Source organism: Oncorhynchus keta, chromosome 35 (assembly GCF_023373465.1).
Source record: "Oncorhynchus keta strain PuntledgeMale-10-30-2019 chromosome 35, Oket_V2, whole genome shotgun sequence".
Classification (NCBI taxonomy): domain Eukaryota; kingdom Metazoa; phylum Chordata; class Actinopteri; order Salmoniformes; family Salmonidae; genus Oncorhynchus; species Oncorhynchus keta.
Genome location: NC_068455.1, coordinates 45,247,735 through 45,270,727, shown reverse-complemented (window position 1 = coordinate 45,270,727; position 22,993 = coordinate 45,247,735). Strand labels below are relative to the sequence as shown.

Genomic DNA, 22,993 nt, shown 5'->3' with positions numbered 1-22,993 from the left:
TGGATAGGCTCATTTAAACGACCTATTTTAGGCCTTATGCAACTTGACTCTACATGAACATTTCTGAAGGGAAGGTGATGTGGCACACCATGTAATCCAGCTACTCTGATGCTTCCCACAGAGACCCCATTACTTGAACATGACTGTTGAGTTGTTTTTGGATCCGCTCCTTGATGGGTTTATTAAGAGTCATCCGTTGGTGAACCATGAGTTTATTTTACACACAGATGGTTCAAGCATTGTGGAGGAGGGTATGAGGAAGTTAGGCTGGGCATGGGCAGTTACTACAATGGACAATGTGCTTAACTATTGCATACAATGCAGTAGGGTAAGCAGACAGACAAGTAAAAGAGGTGTGGGGAATAACTCCCGAGGGGGGGGCATGACGTAGTACCAGGACAGTGGCATTAGGGCCAAAATAATTGATACATTAGGGCCAAAATGGGAAGGTCTTTATCAAGTTTAGCTTCTAACGAGGTCAGCAGTAACAGTCCAGGGAAAATCACGATGGATACATGCCACTCATTGCAAGGTTGTCCATTTTGATGACAAAGCAGAGCCTGTAGAATGAAGAACTGATTGATTAGCAATCAGGGGCCAATCTCAGGTGAAAAAGCATAGTAATATGATCAGAACCTGATAAACTTCTATGTTGTACACCGCAGTCATCATATTTGGGATATCTAGGTGAAATGTCCAACTTTTTCCTGAAAATCAGGACGTTTACATAGGGAAATCTACAGTTGAAGTCGGAAGTTTACATACAGCTTAGCCAAATACATTTGAACTCAGTTTTTAACAATTCCTGACATTTAATCCAAGTAAAAATTCCCTGTTTTATGTCAGTTAGGATCACCACTTTATTTCAAGAGTGTGAAATGTCAGAATAATAGTAGAGATAATTATTTGGCCCAGTTTTATTGCAAGAAATTCTAATTGGTCAACCACAGGCTGGGGCTGGGTTATGAACTACATCCTGTCCGTTTGTTCTGTGGAGAGAATCACAGGAGAGAATCACTGAGAACAGGGGAGTGATTTGTCCTATTTGAATAAACCAATTTTTCCTCCCCCTGATTTGCTTTGGGGTGTGTGTTATTAAAGAATAACATCAACTGCTAACAATATCAAACAATTGGAATCATTTATCACCCACAACATGCATTCAGAATGATTACTATGGTCAAGGACTTGACAAACAATACTACCTAAACCATCTAAACTGGAACATCCATCTCTAAAAAGGGTGCAATAAGTTCAACCCCTTACAGATTAGTGATGAGTCTTTTCTGTGAGCCGAATCATTTTGCTACATTCACGTAAAAGAGTGGCTCCCAAACAGCTCTTCGTTAATAATGCTTAAAAATCGACCTAGAACCAATGTATATCCCAAAAGGTAGGCAGATCATGAAATGTTGTTCAAATACATTTTTACCTGGCCAAATTATTAGACATTCTCACAATTATGCCCCTTATTTTGCACAATGAAAAAATCAGCACGGTCCAGACGCACTCTCCATGCTATTTATTGTTTCTGCAGTGAGAATTCACCCTCTGTAGAAAGTTATTTTGTAACTTATGTGCAGAAAACGTTTGTTTTGAGCTCAGAAAGCAGTAGTAGGAGTATCCAAATGTACGGGTCTTTCACTGATGTGATTCATCAAAAAGATCTGTTCAAAAAGAGCTGTTCGTTTGCGAACGACCCTTCACTATTCCAGATTGGATTAGTTTAGAAGAGTTTCTTTGTATAGTAAATCAATGTGCATGCAGAAACATAGATACTTGAACAAACTATTCTTAACCTCAACCTGCAACAAAGCATTCATGGAGGAATGATAATGAGGACCCTCATGTCTTTTTCACTCTGAGGGAGTTGACTGAAATACAACAAAACCACGCAGTGTTGATTTCATTGTGAATAAAATAACACTTATTTTGGTAGCCACATGGTGAAAATGTTAATCCCGCTGGTGTTAACCCCACTGGAATCAACACTCAGTTATAACACTCACAACACTTTTTACCTTAACACCAACACTTGCAAATTTGCTGTGCATGCACGTGTGTAAAGTGTGCATGTATCTGCATGCCCTCAAGCCTGTGTGTGTGCGCCTGTGGGTGTGTGTCATAGGGATCTGAGCCAGACTTTAGGGACAGCCCTGTTCTACTGCTACAAATGTATCCCTTCCAGCAGGAGAAAACAAAGTGAGGAGAGCATAGTAATTTAGACAGACACACACACAGCCCCACTTACAGATGTTTACACAAGCTTTCAAAATCTCACGCAGATACCCCAATCTTTACAAAGATAAATCACACACATCAATAACAACCACACACCACATGGACACACACACGTGCACAAAGACATACACACGTGCACAAAGACACACACACGTGCACAAAGACATACATACATGCACAAAGACAGACATGTGCGCGCGCGCGCGCACACACACACACACACACACACACACACACACACACACACACACACACACACACACACACACACACACACACACACACACACACACACACACACACACACACACACACACACACACACACACACATACACACACACACACACACACCTTTATAGCTGTTTAATTCATGGGGCCTTGGTAGCTCTCTTCCTATCTCTCTATTTCTCTTCCCTCTCAATCCTCTCCCTCTCTCTTCACACTTATGTCTCTCTCAATCCTCTCAATTTCACCTCTCTTGCTCTCTCTCTTGTAGCCATAGTGCGTGTGTGTTTATGTGTGTTTGCGTGTGTGCGTGCATGTGTTTCTGTGTGTGTGTTTGTGTGTGTCAGAGCCCCCAGTAAGGCTTGTCTGCCCTATAATAAATCAGACTTGTACTGTCGGCAGCATTGCCTCTGCCTATTAGATGAGGGGATTTACTCGAAAGAGCTATGGAAGTGAATACATGAATAAAAATGAATAGCAAGACCTGGCCGACTAGACACACAAACACACACACACATGGACAAAGGTTTGTAAGGTGTGTGTGTGTTCGTGTGCATTTATAGCAGTGTGACTAATACCATTGAGTATAATTGGACATTGTGTGAATGGGCTCTTTTCCTCAACACCACCTGTCCGCCCACCACGGCCCTTTGGCCAATTAGCCTAGCCACCCCTCTGCCCTTCTTCCACCTCGCGGACAAATCAAATAAAGATCCCTCGCAAATGAGTAGACCAGTCACATCTATCAGAGTCTCACCCCTTCACTCCCTCCATCCCTGTCAAAACCTCCTCTCCAGGCATTCTTTATTTATTCAAAGGAGTCCCTCGTTCCAAGGAGTGTATTCTGGGATTCAATTAGAGAATAGCAGCGAGAGAGCCGCACCATACACCTTTGTGCTAAATTGGAAGAAAGAGAGAGTGGTCAGAGAGCTGGTAGTTGATGAGCCCCTGGTCAACTGTGGGTCAAGAGGCTGTGTGGCGTCTTGTCCTTATATGGACAAGTACGCGTGGCGGGGGTTGTCCTGTAGTACCTTAATTGCAACCTGTAGGGATGCAACCATAATAAGCATACACTCACAGCAATGAAAAGTTAAGAAATGGACACGCACAGAAATATCAAGGCACTCTAACACACACGAGCCAGAGTATACACTAACATTAATGAATGCCCGTTGCCTCACACTCAATATTCCGCAATCATTCGCCATGGATATGCTGTATCCCTTTTTTGTTTTCTCATTAAGAGAATTAAGAATAGATTACCCACCAGTCTGAGGTGAATGATATTATGGATGAATGTGTACTCTCCTTGTTGTTGCTGTGGTGGTTGGTGTGGTTTCCTTTTTTCTCCAAATGGAATACGCTCTAAGTGACAAAATAAAATAAAAAAAAAGGTTTAAATAAAAACAATATTCTGAGTGGTAAATCACTTGTAGGTCTATGTCACTCTTGGCAGCCATTTGGCACAATACTTTGGTGGTATTGGCAATGCAAGTGGAAGTGAATTTTCTATGGAAAGCCAAGTTATTCCCTTTTTAAAGTCTGTTTTTCTCTTTCCCTGTCCAGGTGGTGTTTCAGGCCATTCGGGGATCGGGCTACGAAGGGGACATTGCCATCGATGATGTATCAGTCACCAAAGGGAAATGCAAGCAGGAGAATTCCGTTTCCAACACAGGTATGTATGTATGTCACAATATTACTGTAGGTGTAGGGGGAAGTTGCCCCTTGACGCAGATCTTAGGTCAAAATCTGTCTATTAATCTCACCAATTCACTAAAGGCAGACACAGTCTATCACATTCTCACCATTACAAACCAAACACAGTAAAAGGAAAGAATTGTTCAGTTTCACAAAAACATTGTCGAGATCTTGCCCTTTCACAGACGCTGGCCTTTTTCCAAAGCTATACTCTATGCTGGATGGTTACTTTGAAAATGTAATATGCAATAAATAAACGCTTTCTGCAGCAGGTGGATGAATTTACAAATTTCTTAAGATTTGGGGAAACCAGAGACCGAGGGATAGAAGGAGGGAATTTAGTTAACCAGAGAGCAGAGACCCTAATAATGGAAAATGGTGGCAGAATGATATTAATGAGGAGAGATATTTAAGGCGTTAGAGAGAAGGCGAGAGAGCAAGAGATTAAGAAAGATGAAGTGAGGAGAACTGATTGCAGAAGACATGTGACATAAAAATAGTAGTGGGGGGGAGAGCTGCCCCCAATGGGGCATCAAAAATGGCAGCACTCAACCATAACACTTGTTGGCAGTACAACAGAACAGATTAACCGGAACGACATTTAATCTCACAGGTGGCCAAAAATAATAATCTAAAAGCCACGCCCCTACTAAAACACACCTCCAGTCTTATGATCTGACCCAGTGGTGCATAGCTCAGTGACCTGACTGGCTAGTTAAAAAATAACCCAAAGTGTGTTCTGTCCACTATTTACCCAAAACTGGGTAGCTTTTAACCTAGCATTTTTTTAGTGTAGCAAGGCACAATGCGCCTTGACCTTCATTGACACTGCTATAGGATTCCTCCATGCTACCCACACCAGGCTTCATACAGCCCTGACCAAAGCACTAACCATAATTGAAAGAGCTCTTAATAGCCCAATGTATAGGCAGCCACAATTGAACAACTCCACACGATGGCTTCTATTGACAATTATTTACCTGTAAGTGAGAAAGCTCTCACTGTCAATGTATTCTTGTGTCCGTTGACCACCACTGACCACAGTGATTGAATCAAGCTGGCACTAAACTGATTTGAAGCTGCCCCTGACCTCAAGCGCAGTCTGGGAAATAGAGAGAGAACCATTAACATTTTATTTGTAAATGAATGGGGGATCTTGGGAAATAGTAAATTATAAAAGATAAAGCTACTGCACTATCACAATATCGAGGGATCAAGTTAGACATACTGTAGACTATAATTTGGGAAAGAAAGTGGTCTGGTACAGTGTTGATATCTGTGTATTTTTACCACTCATGAGGGTGCCCACGTTAATATTTTCAACACTTATGGGTGTGCCCAACATAGCTGAAGGCACATGCATTTCCCCACAGATCAAATGGGGAGGTGAGCGACCTGACTATCCAACACATTACAAATCTCTGTGCATTGGATGCCTTCCTAACCGAAAGCAACAGGCCAAGAAAACCCAAACAAATCAAGAGACATCGGTGGGTCAGTAAATAATTCACGAGAAAACCACTCTACCTCCCACAAAACACCTCATCTGAGATAGCAGCGAAAGAGACGAGGGCTAGTGGGGAAGAAAGGAGTTATAGCAGGGATCCTAAAGGAATACAGTGAATTATTGATGGAGGGTGTAAACAGGAAACTAGGCTACGCTAGCCCGTGTGATTGACGCAGTGGTGCAGCTATTTTCTTTATTTTTTTATATTTTTACTTGGCAAGTCAGTTCAGAACAAATTCTTAATTACAATGACGGCCTACCCCAGCCAAACCCAGATGACACTGGGCCAATTGTGCACTGCCCTATGGGACTCCCAATCACAGAAAGATGTGATACAGACTGGATTTCAACCAGGGACTGTAGTGACACCACTTGCACAGATATTCAGTGCCTTAGACCTCTGTGCCGCTCAGGAGCCCAGATAGATTAGCTGAGACAGATTAGTTATTATTGGATAGAAGAGATTGGGTAGAGGAAAGATGCAGCCCACACACCTGGGCAACCTGTATGTATAAGCAGACGCAACAATGAAGAATGATATATGTGGGTAATATTTAGGACTAACTTATTCCTTACAACCCACTCTGAAACTAACTCTTTGTAAGTGTTGCAGTCATTTCAGTCGCTGTAGTAGCTGACATGTACAGTGTGAGTCATCCACATACACTTTTTTCAAAGCCAGTGGCAATTCATTAGTAAAGATTGAAAAAAGTAATGGGCCTAGACAGCTGCCCTGGGTAATTTCTGATTCTACCTGGATTATGTTGGAGAGGCTTCCATTAAAGAACTCCCTCTGTGTTCTGTTAGACAGGTAACTCTTTATCCACACTATAGCACGGGGTGTAAAGCCATAACACATACTTTTTTCCAACAGCAGACTATGATCAATAATGTCAAAAGCCACACAGAAGTCTAACAAAACAGCCCCCACAATCTGAAAAAAAAACACCATGACACTGTCACAGCCTGATATGGTTCACCTGTCCTTGAAATTGTCTCCCCCCCCCCCAGGTGTCGCTTATTATCCCCAATGTATATATCCCTTTGTTTCCTGTCTCTCTGTGCCAGTTTGTCTTGTTTGCCAAGCCAACCAGCGGTTTTCCTTGCTCCTATTTGAGTAGCAGTAGTGTAAAAAAAAAAGGAGGAAAGGTCAATGCAAATAGTCCTGGTAGCCATTTGATTAATTGTTCAGCAGTCTTATGGCATGGGAAGTTGCTAAGGAGCCTTTGGGACCTAGATTTGTTGCTCCGGTACCGCTTGCCGTGCGATAGCAGAGAGAACAGTCTATGACTTGGTTGGCTGGGGTCTTTGACAATTTTTTGGGCCTGTCTTGGTGTGCTTGGACCATGTTAGTTTGACAATGGTGGTCCATATGATGGTTTGTCAAGATTGTGTTGGACTGGCCTGCACAGGCCCTGATCTCACACAGCCATGCCTAATCGCCTGTCTTGGTGTGCTTGGACCATGTTAGTTTGGTGGTGATGTGGACGCCAACCTCCTCCACTACAGCCCCGTCGATGAGAATGGGGACGTGCTCGTGTCTCCTTTTCCTGTAGTCCACAATAATCTCCTTTGTCTTGATCATATTGAGAGGATGTTGTCCTTGCACCACGCAGTCAGGTCTCTGACCTCCTCCCTATAGGCTGTCTCGTCGGGGATCAGGCCCACCACTGTTCTGTCATCGGCAAACTTAATGATGTTTTTGGAGTTGTGCCTGGCCGTGCAGTCATGAGTGAACAGGGAGTACAGGAGGGGAATGAGCACGCAGCCCTGAGGGGCCCCCGTGTTGAAGATCAGCATGGAAGATGTGATGTTACCTACCATTACCACCAGGGGCAGCCCGTCAGGAAGTCTAGGATCCAGTTGCAGAGGGAGGTGTTAAGTCCCAGGGTCCTTAGCTTAGTGATGAGCTTTGAGGCCACTATGGTGTTGAACGCTAACCTGTAGTCAATGAATAGCATTCTCACATAGTTGTTCCTTTTTTGCAGGTGTGAAAGGGCACTGTGAAATGCAATATAGATTGCATAAACTGTGGATCTGTTGGGGTGGAATGTAAATTGGAGTCGGTCTGGGGTTTCTGGGATAATGATGTTGATGTGAGCCATGACCAGACTTTGAAAGCACTTCATGGTTACAGACGTGAGTGCTACGGGTTGGTAGTCATTTAGGCCATTTACCTTAGTGTTCTTGGGCACAGGGACCATGGTGGTCTGCTTGAAACATGTTGATATTTCAGACTCAGACAGGTAGAGGTTGCAAATGTCAGTGAGGACACTTGCAAGTTGGTTAGCGCCTGCTCGCAGTACACGTCCTGGTAATCCGTTTGGCCCAGCGTCCTTGTGAATGTTGACCTGTTTAAAGGTCTTACTCACGTCAGCTGCAGAGAGCGTGAACACACAGTTAGAACACCTGATGCTCTCATGCATGTTTCAGTGTTATTTGCCTCGAAGCGAGCATAGAAGTTATTTAGCTCATCTGGTAGGATCGTGTCACTGGGCAGCTCTTGGCTGTGCTTTCCTTTTTAGTCTGTATTAGTTTGCAATCCCTGCCACATCTGACGAGCATCGGAGCCAGTGTAGTACGTTTCGATCTTTGTCCTGTATTGAAGCTTTTCCTGTTTGATGGTTCGTCGGAGGGCATAGCGGGATTTCTTATCAGCTTCCGGGTTAGAGTCCCGCTCCTTGAAAGCGGCAACTCTACCCTTTAGCTCAGTGCTGATGTTGCCTGTAAACCATGGCTTCTGGTTGGGGTATGTATGTACAGTCACTGTGGGGACGACATCATCAATGCACTTATTGATGAAGCCAGTGACTGATGTGGTGTACTGCTCAATACCATCAGAAGAATCCTGGAGCATATTCCAGTCTGTGCTAGCAAAACCGTCCAGTAGTTTAGCTTCTGCTTCATCTGACCATTTTGTTATTGACCGAGTCACTGGTGCTTCCTTCTTTAGTTTTTGCTTATAAGCAGGAATCAGGAGTATAGAATTATGGTCAGATTTGCCAAATGGAGGGTGAGGGAGAGCTTAGTACGTGTCTCTGTGTATGCAGCAAAGGTGGTCTACAGTTTTTTTTCCCTCTAGTTTCACATTTAACATGCTGATAGAAATTATGTAAATCTGATTTGAGTTTCCCTGCATTAAAATTCCCTGCGTGAGTGTTTTCCTGTTTTCTTACAGCTCATTGAGTACGGTCTTAGTTACAGCATCGGTCTGTGGTGGTATGTAGACAGCTACGAAAAATACAGATGAAAACACTCTTGGTAGATAGTGTGGTCTACAGCTTATCATGAGATACTCTACCTCAGGCGAGCAAAACCTCGAGACTTGCTTAGATATCGTGTACCAGCTGTTGTTTAAAAATATACAATGGCCGCCACCCCTTGTATTACCAGAGGCTGCTGTTCGATCCTGCCGATAGAGCATATAAGCCACCAGCTGTATGTTATTAATGTCGTCGTTCAGCCACAAATCGGTGAAACATAAGATATTACAGTTTTTAATGTCCCTTTGGTTGAATATACATGCTTTTAGTTCGTCCCAGTTATTTTCCAGTGGTTGTCCATTGGCTAACTATACGAATGGCAAAAACATATTATCCACTACACGCCTGATCCTCACAAGGCACCCCAATCTCCTTCCTCAAAATCTCAGCTTCTTTCTCCTGCGAATGACGGGGATGAGGGCCTATTCGGGTGTCTGGAGTATATCCCTCCTGTCGGATTCATTAAAGAAAATGTATTTGTCCAATACAAGGTAAGTAATCAATGTTCTGATGTCCAGAAGCTCTTTTCAGACATACGAGACGGTAGCAGCAACATTATGTACAAAATAAGTTAAACAAAATACCACGGTTGGTTAAGAGCCAATAAAACGGCAGCCATTCTCTCCATTACGCCATTACTGTAAGCAGCCATTACTATACCAAACACAATTTAAAAAAATTAGAGTATGAATGCTGATCTAGGATCAAGCCCCTCCTCTCCTTGTCCTTTCTAGGGTAGGCGTTCCGCTAGTGGACCCCTCCGCTGAAAAGGCAGCGCACGAAATTCAAAAATATGTTTTAGAAATGTAACTTTCACACATTAACAAGTCCAATACAGCAAATTAAAGATAAGTGTCTTGTTAATCTACCCATTGTGTCCAGTTTCAAAAATGCTTTACAGTGAAAGCACAATATATGATTATGTTAGATCACCGCCAAGTCAAAAAAAAAACACACAGCCATTTTCCAGACAAAGCGAGGAATCACAAAAAGCAGAAATATAGATAAAAGGAATCACTAACCTTTGATGATCTTCATCAGATGACACTCATAGGACATCATGTTGCAAAATACATGTATGTTTTGTTCGATAATGTTCATATTTATATCCAAAAATCTCAGTTTACATTGGCGCGGTATGTGCAGTAATGTTGTGATTCCAAAACATCCTGCAGAAATATTTTTTTGCAGAAATACTCATAAAAAACATTGATAAAAGATACAATTGTTATTCATTGAATTAAAGAGACTCTCCTTAGCTTCTTAAGGTATGGTGGGCAGAATTGTCACTTTTGGATAAATAGCGTAACCAATTTCAACTTCCTGCTAGTCATGCCAAGAATATAAGATATGCATATTATTAGTAGATTTGGATAGGAAACACTCTGTGTTTCTAAAACTGTTTGAATCATGTCTGTGAGTATAACAGAACTTATGTAGCAGGCAAAACCCAGAGGACTAACCGTTCAGAATTTTTTTTTTTTTAGGTCTCTGTCTGTTCATTGGGAAACGATATTTCTTAGGCACTTGTTTTCAGTTCCTACCGATTCCACTGGATGTCACCAGTCTTTTAAATTTCGTTGAGGTTATTCCTTTGTGCAATGAAGTATGGCCATCTTGGAAAAAGGTAAAAGCTGTTGAGAGTGCGCAAGACTTGAAAAGTAGCGTTCGTTTCCTATCATCCTCTATTGAAAACAGATAGACCCGTCTTAATTTTGATAAATTATTTACATTTAAAAATACCTAAAGTTTTATTACAAAAAGTAGTCGGAAATGTTTTGGCAAAGTTTACAGGCAACTTTTGAGATATTTTGTAGCGACGTTGCGCAATTTGGAAGCTTCTTTTTTCTGGATCAAACACGCCAAATAAATGGACATTTTGGATATATATGGACGGAATTCATCGAACAAAAGGACCAATTGTGATGTTTATGGAACATATTGGAGTGGCAACAAAAGAAGCTCGTCAAAGGTAAGGCATGTTTTATATTTTATTTATGCGTTTTGTGTAGCGCCTGCAGGGTTGAAATATGCTACTCTCTTTGTTTACTGTTGTGCTATCATCAGATAATAGCGTCTTATGCTTACGCCGAAAAGCCTTTTTAAAATCGGACATGTTGGCTGGATTCACAACGAGTGTAGCTTTAATTTAGTATCTCACATAAGTGATTTAATGAAAGTTCGATTTTTATATGATTTTATTTGAACTTGCCGCGCTGCATTTTCCCTGGATTTTGGCCAAGTGGGACGCAAGCGTCCCCTATACCATAAGAATTTAATGCAACCACTGTGTCAGATTTCCAAAAATCTTAACGGAAAAAGCATAATCTGAGAATGGCACTCAGAGCCCAATCCAGCCAGAGAAATATCCGCCATTTTGGAGTCAACAGAAGTCAGAAATAACACCATAAATATTCACTTACCTTTGATGATCTTCATCAGAAGGCACACCCAGGAATCCCAATTCGACAATAAATGACTGATTTGTTCCATAAAGTAACATCATTTATTGTCAAATAGCCACTTGTTGTTAGCGTGTTCAGCCCAGTAATTCATCTTCATTCTTCATGAGGCGCAAGCACTTCGTTCAGACAAACTCAAAAAGTTCACTTACAGGTCGTAGAAACAAGTCAAACAACGTATGAAATCAATATTTAAGATGTTTTTAACATAAAACATCAATAAGCTTCCAACCGGAGATTTCCTATGTCTGGAAAAAAAAGCACTGGAACGAGAGGTAACTCTGTCGGGAGCGCGCGTCACGAGCCTGAGACACTCTGCCAGACCACTGACTCAACAGGTCTCATGAGCCCCTCCTTTATAGTAGAATCCTCATTCAAGTTTCTAAAGATGGTTGACATCTAGTGGAAGCTGTAGGAAGTGCAACATTATAGATATCCCACTGTGTATTGTGTAGGCCAAGCTTTGAAAAACTTCAAACCTCAGATGTCCCACTTCCTGGTTGGATTTTTCTCAGGTTTTCACCTGCCATATGAGTTCTGTTATACTCACAGACATCATTCAAACAGTTTTAGAAACTTCTGTGTTTTCCATCTAATAATAATAATAATATGCATATATTAGCATCTGGGGCAGAGCATCTGGGGCAGTTCACTCTGGGCACGCTATTCATCCAAAATTGAAAATGCTGTCCCCTATCCCAAAAGAGTTATCTCCATATGATCTAAAAGGCAAAACCGATCCTAGATCAGAGCTTTTACTCTAAGACACTAAATACATACAGCCCCAGATCTTTAGCAATCGCAGACCCCTACTTAACTTGTTCTCTATGGGAGAGGACGGGAATAATAAAGAGCTTGTCACGTTCTGACCTTAGTTCCTTTGTTTTGTATTTTGTTTTAGTATGGACAGGGTGTGAATTGGGTGAGTTGTCTATGTTAGTTTGTCTTATGATTTTCTATTTCTGTGTTCGGCCTGGTATGGTTCTCAATCAGAGGCAGCTGTCAATCGTTGTCCCCGATTGAGAACCATATTTAGGTAGCCTGTTTTGTATTGTGGGTTGTGGGTGATTGTTCCTGTTTCCTGTGTTCACGTTACGGGACTGTTTCGTCGTCGTTCATTTTCTCGGTTTATTGTTTTTTGTTCGTTGTTAAAGTATTCTATTAAAATGGATAATCATCACGCTGCATTTTGGTCCTCCTCTCTTTCCCCAGACGACAAGCGTCACAGAGCACGTGTGTGTGTGTTTGTGTGTGTGTGTATCTGCATTTGCATGCTATCTGACAAAAGGAGAGGAAGGGTTGCAAATGTCTCATGAACTGTAGGTGCTTTGCGATTACATTTCTTTGAATCCCTATGCTTACTCAGAGTACCAACAAAGCAGTGACATACATTTTTATAAAAGCACAGTACATCATCTGTCTTATGAGCTTTGAATTTCCAGCTATTCTTTGAAAGGGTTTGGTGTAGAGATCTTCATGTCGAACAAGGGGCAAACAGTTTGATGATGACATCAATGGGTAAATTGTCTCTTAGATGCTACTTCAAAGCACTTATGACAACGCATCCAATCTCCATTGTGAATCCTGCCTCTGAAGTGATAAAAAGCCTTTACTTCACTCTCGGGTTTTTAAAGTTCCAGATGTGGTTTTTGTACCACATCTCCTCACATGTTCTTTCTTCATAACACTATGGGACTGAGTTGCAATATCTCATAAGGCTTTATTTTTAATTTCTCTCATACTTTATTCACATATGGATTACTAGACTAGATAAAAGTATTGTACAGTAACTAAATGCCAAAAGGCTTCAACTCTTAACAATCAATGTGACTTGTTGGTTGTGGTCAATAGTCTATTGTGCTCCGACCATTTAGTTTGTTCTGTTTGTGTTTTCCACAGTTCTGATTGGAGGAGCCCCGGTGCTGTGCTCGCAACCATTGGCCGCCTCACTGACCTTCGCCCTCTGCTCCTATCTACTGCTGCTCTACAGATGATGAGCACAACTCACAGCGTCACCTGTCCACCTTTCTGTTTTCATCGCCAATCCATCCTTCATATCTCCCATTCCACCCTGGCTAAGCTTGTACCATTTCTTCTCTCGCATTCTTCTTTTCCACACTCACACTTTTACAGTCTTATGCTGCTGTTTTCCCCAGTCATACTCATCTCCTTGTGACCTTTGACACCCAATATCCAACCCCTCACAGCAGACACTCACCCGGCTTCATACTTCTCTTCACTCTCTCACTCTTCCATCACCTCCATCTACTCTTTCCCAACCCTGTATTCCTGGGACACAAGTGTCGGACACTCTACCAAAGATGACAAAGGACAAAATAAAAAATATGGGTGGCGGGAGGGGCAGAGGATAATAAGAGAAGGGGTGGTCTCCCCCCTGTTTTTGACCCTCCCCCTTGCCTCCTTGGGCTGGGTGCTAGGTAGCTTCCGCATCACGAAGGCAGACTGACTGACAGAGAAAGAAAAATAGAAAGAAAGAAGCTCCCACTTGCCTCTCCTCTACCAGTCGCTGCAGTAAGACCTGCGTTAGATTGTACATATACATTTCTCTATATAATATATATTACAAAAGTTTAGATAACATTTAAGTGAAGAAAAACACTCATGGACATGGACGACTTTACAGGCTACGACAAAACTGAACTAAAGAAGCACAAATTTATACAATCTATTCTTTCTTTCTTTTCCATAGAAGTGTTTTTTTAAGTACTTTTACTGCATGAGGCTTTTTTTTCATATCGGTCAGTGATAAAATCGAATCTCCCACTGCGTAAAAACTGGTTTAATCAATGTTATTTCCATGTCATTTCAACTCCCAAAATCAATGTGATGACATTTAATGAACTTGGAAAACTAATTGGATTAGCAAAAAGTCATCAATGTAAGGGCATTTTGTATTTTTTTACCCAACTTTGAACCTAAATCCAAAAGTGGAATTATTTTGTTGATTTCACGTTTAATTCACATTAGTTGACAACTCAAGCAAATGTAAATAAAAACTATAATTTGAACTGGCATCTATACCCAGTGGGCTTGTTCATACTAAACAAAAATATAAACACCAAGTCGAAACATTTATTTGTCACACGTGTTTTGCAAATGTTATTGAGCGTGTAGCGAAATGCTTGTATTTCTAGCTCCAGCAGTGCAGTATTATACACACCAATCTATGTAAAGGAATGGAATTAAGAATATATAAATATATGGACAAGCAATGTCAGAGCGGCATAGACTAAGCTACAGTGGAATGGAATAGAATACAGAATACACATAATAGATGAGTAATATACAATATGTAAACATTATTTAAGTGACTAGTGATTTCAAATCTATGTATATAGGGCAGCACTCTCTAATGTGCTAGTGATGGCTATTTAACACTCTGACGGCCTTGAGATAGAAGCTGTTTTTCAGTTACTCGGTCCCAACTTTGATGCACCCGTACTGACCTCGCCTTCTGGATGATAGCGGAGTGAACAAGCAGTGGCTTGGGTGGTTATTGTTCTTGATGATGTTTTTGGCTTTTTGTGACATCAGGTGCTTTTGGTGGCCTGAAGGGCAGGTAGTTTGCTGCGGTGAGGCATCGGGCAGACCGCGCCACCCTCTGGAGAGTCCTGCGGTTGCTGGCGGTGCAGTACCAGGCGGTGATACAGCCTGACAGGATGCTCTCAATTGTGCATCTATAAAAGTCTGTTAGGATTTTTTACTCAGCCTCCTGAGGTTGAAGAGGCGCTGTTGCGCCTTCTTCACCACACTGTCTGTGTGGGTGGACCATTTCAGTTTTTCAGTGACGTGTACACCCAGGAACTTCTCCACTGCGGTCCTGTCAATGTGGATGGGAGGGTGCTCCCTTTGTTCTTTCCTGAAGTCCACAACCAGCTCCTTTGCTTTGTTGACAATTGGTGGGAGGTTATTTTCCTTGCACCACACTCCCAGGGCCCTCACTTCCTCCCCGTAGGCTGTCTCGTCATTGTTGGTAATCAGACCTACTACATTTAATTATTATAATAATTATTATATTATTATTATATTATTAATTAGACCTACTACTGTACTACTGTTGTGTCGTCTGCAAACTTGATGAATGAGTTGGACGTGTGCATGGCCACGCAGTCATGGGTGAACAGGGAATACAGGAGGGGGCTGAGCACGCATCCTTGTGGGGCCCCAGTGTTGAGGATCAGCGAAATGGAGGTGATGTTTCCTGGGCGAGGCCTGTCAGAAAGTCCAGGTAACAGTTGCACAGGGCGGGGTTCAGACGCAGGGCCTCAAGCTTAATGATGAGCTTGGAGGGTACTATGTTGTTGAATGCTGAGCTATAGTCAAAGAACAGTGTTCTTACATAGGTATTACTCTTGTCCAGATAGGATAGGGCAGTGTGCAGTGCGATGGCAGTGGGTCTAGGGTGTCAGGTAAGGTAGAGGTGATATGATCCTTGACTAGTCTCTCAATGTACTTCATGATGACAGAAATTAGTGCTACGGGGCGATAGTAGTTTACCTTTGCTTTCTTAGGTACAGGAACAATAGTGGACATCTTGAAGCATGTGGGGACAGCAGACTGGGATAGGGAGAGATTGAATGTCCGTAAACACTCCAGCCAGCTGGTCTGCGCTCTGAGGACGCAGCTAGGAATGCCAGCAGCCTTGCGAGAGTTAACACGCTTAAATGTCTTACTCATATTGGCCACAGAGAAGGAGAGCCCACATTCCTTGGTAGCGGGCCGCGTCAGTGGCACTGTGTTATCCTCAAAGCAGGCAAAGACGGTGTTTAACTTGTCCGGAAGCCACGTGGCTGGTTTTGCCTTTGTAGTCCATGATTGTCTGTAGACCCTGCCACATACGTCTCATGTCTGGGCCGTCGTATTGCGACTCCACTTTGTCTCTATGCTAACATTTTGCCTGTTTGATTGCCTTACGGAGGGAACAACTACACTGTTTGTATTTGGCCAAATTTCCAGTCACCTTGCCATGGTTAATGCAATGGTTTCCGTTTTCATTATAGCATGAATGCTGACATCTATCCACGGTTTATGATTAGGGTAGGTTTTAAAAGTCACAGTGGGTACAACATCTCCTATTCACTTCCTGATAAACTCAGTCACCGTATCAGCGTATTTGTCAATGTTATTCTCGGAGGCTACCTGGAACATCTCCCAGTTCGTGTGATCAAAACAATCTTGAAGCGTGGATTCCGATTGGTCAGACCAGCATTGAATGGTTCTTAACATGGGTACTTTCTGTTTGAGTTTACGCATATAGGAAGGGAGGAGAAAAATTGATTTGTGATCAGATTTGCCGAAAGGAGGGTAGGGGAGGGCCTTGTAGGCATCCTGGAAGTTGGAGTAACAGTGGTCGGGTGTTTGAGTAACGTGAGTACTACAGTCAATGTGTTGATAGAACTTGAGGGGGAATAGACACGACTGTGACTATAACAAAAGGGAATTCTCTTGGGAAGTAATACGCTTGGCATTTGATTGTGAGGTATTCTGGGTCGGGTGAACAAAAAGACTTAAGTTCCTGTACGTTCTCACGAAACACCCCCACACTTCCTCTTCCCAGAGAGATATTTATTCCTGTCTGCGTGATGAACTGAGAACCCAACTGGCAGTACGGACTCAGACAGTATATCCCGAGAGAGCCATGGTTCTGTGAAACAGAGTATGTTACAATCCCTGATGTCTCTCTGGAAGGAAATCCTCGCACTGAGCTCGTCAACTTTATTATACAGAGACTGAACATTGGCGAGTAATATACTCGGAAGCAGTGGGTGGTGTGTGCGCCTTCTAGGTCAAACTAGAAGTCCACTCAGAGTACCTCTTCTCTTCCGACGATGTTTTGGGTCAGCCTCTGGAATCAGTTCAATTGCCCTAAGGGGTATGAAGAAAGGATCCGATTCGGGAAAGTTGTAATGCTGGTGAGTTACCGGCACTGTGACATCTTACCAGCTGTATGTAATAACACCAAAAAGGTATGGTCTAATAATGTACAAAATAACACATAAAAAAAATACTGCAGTGACCTGAAAGCTAGAAGCCCTATCTGTCAACACCTTTTTGTCCATATGCAACAATTTCAATGATTTTACTGAGTTACAGTTCATATAAGGAAATCAGTCAATTGACTCATTAGGCCCTAATCTATTGACTTCAACCATGGGTGGGCCTAGGAGGGCATAGGCCCACCCACTGGAGAGCCAGGCCTAGCCAATTAGAATGTTTTTTTTTCCCCACAAAAGGGCCTTGTTATAGACAGAAATACTCCTCAGTTTAATCAGCTGTTCGGGTGGATTGTCTCAGACAATCCCGCAGCTGAAGAAGCCAGAGTGGTTACACGTGGTCTGCGGTTGTGAGGCCGGTTGGACATACAGTATATTTACAACTATCTGTAGGTATAGGCAGGAGATATGCAAGGTGGAAATCCCTGACTTATGCATCGGAATCAGATGCAACTGAAAAATATCACATGATTTTAAATGATAACATTAGGACATTTGAACTAATATTCTGTGACTAAATGTTTTTGACCCCAAAGAATTTACAGACTTGGTGCAATTGATGATGATTCATTTGTGGTTTCTACACACATCTATTTGGCAATTATGGATATGACAGCAAATTTCAACAAAAAATATACTTTTTTCCTTTTTTTTTTTTTACAAACTAAGCCCATAATATCAAGCTAAATTACTTTGAGACCACACACGTTCCTGTCCATGGTCTTGTGCTTTACTAGAACATTAATGGACGTTGTCTTTCACACTCATGAGTTCTACCATAATCATCTATGTGTAGCTAAGCACGTACAGTATGTGTAACATTACTGTTAGTTGCAACACACCAAGCATTTGAGACACACAATGTGTACTGGATCCTACTTTAACTGTAGTATGCTGCTGTATTCGGGAGAGTGTCGGAGGGTCCACTTCAGAATATATTTACAGTATACTGCAGAAACATTGCTGACACTGATTACAGTTGAGTAACCTGCATAGACATTCTCAGGGCCTATACTGATCATGTTAAATACACAATGGAATAAAGGGTACAGCACAGAGATGGATAACTATACGCATTTGACTAGGTTTGATGGTATATTTTTAATCTTTGTGTCTCCTGTGTTCTCTATTATAGAATATTTAACACTGATGTAAATTCAGGTGAATTCCTTGGTAATGAAATTAATATGTGGGTAGGAATACTATGAAATGGGCAAAAACACTGAAATAAGTACACTTTTTGGGGGATAATAAGTATGAACAGATATTATATTTGTTTTCATAGTTAAGGTGCCTCCATTGATCAGTAATTGGTATTAATATTAAGGCATTTTTATTTAATGGCCTCTCTTTCCAAACCTCCTATATGAATTGTGCACATAACTGATCAATGTTCAGTTGGATGTAAGTTTTAGACATTGACAAATGTTACTAACCCTAAAACTTAGGTTCTTTCCTGTCCATTCACCAGATCAATTGGAAATGAAACTAGCCTGCATACTCCAAATGAAACCATGAAATGCCTGAAAGTGAGTCTATTTTGTGTTGGAAAATAAGATACAGTGCATTCAGAAAGTCATCAGACCCCTTTTTCCACATTTTGTTAGGTTACAGCTTTATTTGGAAATGGTTTATAAAAAAAATGTAAAACTCAACAATCGACACACAATAGCCTATAATGACAAAGAAAACGGAAATATCACATTTACATATGTTTTCAGACCCTTTACTCAGTACTTTGTTGAAGCAGCGATTACAGCCTTGAGTGTTCTTGGGTATGATGCTACAAGTTCGGCACACCTGTATTTGGGAAGTTTCTTCCATTCTTCTCTGCAGATCCTCTCAAGCTCTGTCAGGTTGGAGGGGGTGCATCGCTGCACAGCTATTTTCAGGTCTCTCCAGAGATGTTCGATTGGGTTCAAGTCCGGGCTCTGTCTGGGCCACTCAAGGACATTCAGAGACTTGTCACGAGGCCACTCCTGTGTTGTCTTGGCTGTGGGCTTAGGGTTGTTGTACTGTTGGAAGGTGAACCTTCGCCCCAGTCTGAGGTCCTGAGCGTTCTGTAGCATATTTCATCAAGGATATCTCTGTACTTTGCTCCGTTCATTTTTTCCTCGATCCTGACTAGTCTCGCAGTCCCTGCCACTGAAAAACATCCCCACAGCATGATGCTGCCACCACCATGTTCCACCGTAGGGATGGTACCAGGTCTTCTCCAGACATGACGCTTGGCATTCGGGCCAAATAGTTCAATCTTGGTTTCATCAGACCAGAGAACCTCGTTTCTCATAATCTGAGATTCCTTTGGGTGCCTTTTGGCACCTGCAGAGTGCTGCAGAGGTAGTTGTCCTTCTGGAAGGTTCTCTCATCTCCACAGAGGAACTCTGGAGCTCTGTCAGAGTGGCCATCGGGTTCTTGGTCACCTCCCTGACCAAGGCCCTTCTCCCCTGATTGCAGTCTCAAGGATTTTCACTGGTAACAGGATGCGCCTAAGCTCAATTCAGAATCTCATAGCAAACAATCTGAATACTTATGTAAATAAGATATTTCTGTTTTTTATTTTTAATAAACGAGCTGACATTTCAAAAAACCTGTTTTCACTTTGTCATTATGGAATATTGTGTGTAGATTGATGAAGGAAATTATTTTTAATCCATTTTAAAATAAGGATGTAATGTAACAAAATGTGTAAAAAGTCAAGTGGTCTGAATACTTTCCGAATGCACTGCATATCCAATTGTAAGTCATTTTAAATCAATTCATTTGTGTCCAGAAATGAGTGGTCTGAGGTATAATTAAATGTTTTGCTCTTCATGCACTTTAATGTGAAATTAAATGACACAAAATGTGCCCTGTATGCCATTGATGCTCATTATGTACTAATGCTAGTTTTTTTTATACTTCATGATTGTCACACCACCCCGCATTAGCTGAGGTAGTTCTAAAATGTACACCGTACCTGTAACGGTTCTCTTGGTGTGAAGGAGAGTCGGACCAAAATGCAGCGTGTAGATTGCGATCCATGTTTTAATAAACAAGCGTAACACAAATCTAAATACAAACACTACAAAAAACGTACCGAAAACCGAAACAGCCTATACTTGTGTACACTAACACATAGACAGGAACAAGGACACTAAGGACAATCACCCACGACAAACTCAAAGAATATGGCTGCCTAAATATGGTTCCCAATCAGAGACAACGATAAACACCTGCCTCTGATTGAGAACCACTCCAGACAGCCATAGACTTTGCTAGATCACCCCACTAGCTACAATCCCAATATATACACACCACATACAAAAACCCATGCCACACCCTGGCCTGACCCAATACATGAAGATAAACACAAAATACTTCGACCAGGGCGTGACAGTACCGTATATTAAGGAGTGGCTAAATCAATACATTCCTCTAGGATACAACATAGCATTTACAAGAAATTATGCCAGTTCACTGCTATAGTCCCTTATGGTTGCACATTACAGGAACCTTTCCCAAAATTCCCAGGTTTTTCAGGAATTGCGGGTTGGAGGACTCCCAGTTCCCTCCCTGCTTATTCACTCCTGATCCGGGAATTCTCCAACCAGGATTTCTGAAAAGATTGGAAATTTGGGAAAGTTTCCAGAATAATGAAACATTCAACCCAGTCACAATTAATTTGGCATTGCCACACCTCAAGGTTTCTCCTTGACCACCTAAGGGGTCTCCATTTCATGCGTGAACATTTTCAAAACTCTCTTACAAGTCTACAGTCTGCTAAATGGCATATATTATTATTATTATTATTATTATTACAGTATGTACTTTCAAAATGTTTCCCTGTAGTTTTCAGTCTAAAACAAGAAGGCTAGAAAGGACCCCCGTCATACAGCTTGGAGAGCAAACTTCCCAATAAGTAAGTGCCTCACACCTGGTATTCCTCCGTGAGGTGACCTACCATCCAGAAAAACACTTCAGCTGGTTGGTGTAGCATCCAAGCAATATCTGTGGCCATGTTGAGAAGGGATGGGCAGTCACCCAGTCACTGGAAAGGACCCCCTTCCATTAGAGACATCACGACACACACAGTGGATGCTCCACGAATTCAACAGCAGGACCCACAGTGTTACTGTATAGGTCTTCACATGTCCTCACCACCAGTGCAGACAATTCTCCGTTAACAGAAAGGGTGCATTCCAGACACAGCACTGTTGATCAGGGTGAGTTTACACAGAGATCATCTTTAGCCGTTTAAAGAGAATTATTCATCAATTGCCTACAAAAGGACTTAGCAATCATCTTTAGCACTAAGATCATCTTATGTTTTTGGTAAAGTCACACCAAATCTTTAAATGCCTGGTGAAGTCTTTAACATCTAATAAACCACTTCAGCATGATGTAATGAAACTATAATCTGCTCAGACCTGTGCAGGATCTGTGTATTTGGAGCACACTCCAATGAGTGAACCCTCCACAATGCAGTCAGATTAGTCAGAGTAACTACGCATCTCCTGCCTGGCTCCGCAAATGTGTGCAATACGGACATATTCAAGACAAAGACAGTGTGTGTGTATATGCACTTCAGTGAATAAGTGAAGAAAAGTATAGCAGTGCTGGGTGTTGCATATTCTTTGTAATGTACTGACATTTTTTAGAAGAAAAATACATTTGAAATATGACTCCATAATGTATAAATTAATAATCATGAAAGAACAAAGAGATGATTTTGGCGTCTTTTTTGTCATGTTTGCTAATACACAGTGGTTTCTCGCACATTGAGTCACCATTTCTCGCACATTGAGTCACCAGTGACTTGCTATGGGGTGTAAAAATGCAGAATGTGACAAACTACCACTCTATCCACCTGTTTGTATTCAAGCCTTGCATATTACACTTAACCCCAAGTTGAACCACAAGTAGTAAGTTGAACTCAAAGTCAATGAAACATCATTATTACTTAAAATGTACTGACTCAAAACAAAATGAGAAGTCATTCTATTTTGTTATATATTTTTTCATCCATTTTAATTTATTTTTTACCTAGGCGAGTCAGTTATGAACACACTTATTACAATGACACCTTAGGAACAGTGGGTAAACTGCCTTGTTCAAGGGGCAGAATGACAGATTTTTACCTTGTCAGCTCAGGGATTTGATCTAGGAACCTTTCGATTACTGGTCCCTGGAATCCTACAACCCTACTTGGAGGACTGATGAGGCCTGTAAACCATGAGTTTTAGGCCACTACATTAGGATAAAGCGAGGGCCTCAATAAAAGCCCTAATGATATATGTATTGCCATAAAGTCTTCCATTTTAATGATTACATTCAACCTAGGAACTAACTTGGTGAATGCCATAGAACAAAAATGAATGAAATAAACAACCCTCTCTGACACATACAGTCGTGGGTGGTAACTCTACAATTCACTTGTAAGGCAAAGCACACTGGGAAAGTATATTGGAGGTGTGGCTTAGTGGGGGGCATTAATCCAAATTTTCAAACTGATACAACTCAAATCTGGACCCGCTACAGGGTCACTAACCAGGCTTCCATTTAACCTTTTTCCGCGAGTAAAGTACATGTCAGATGAAAA

General features: G+C 41.7%; 1 protein-coding gene across 1 annotated transcript in view; it reads left to right on the top strand.

The window, feature by feature from the left end:
* Positions 1–15,143, top strand: part of LOC118369131 (MAM domain-containing glycosylphosphatidylinositol anchor protein 1) — a 377,353-nt gene extending 362,210 nt beyond the window's left edge. The window contains exons 18-19 of the mRNA XM_052497083.1: positions 4,035–4,143; positions 13,298–15,143. Coding sequence (XP_052353043.1) covers positions 4,035–4,143; positions 13,298–13,392 — 204 coding nt within the window. The 3' untranslated portion in view covers positions 13,393–15,143. The remainder of the gene's footprint in view (positions 1–4,034; positions 4,144–13,297) is intronic.
* The last annotated feature ends 7,850 nt before the right edge of the window (positions 15,144–22,993 follow it).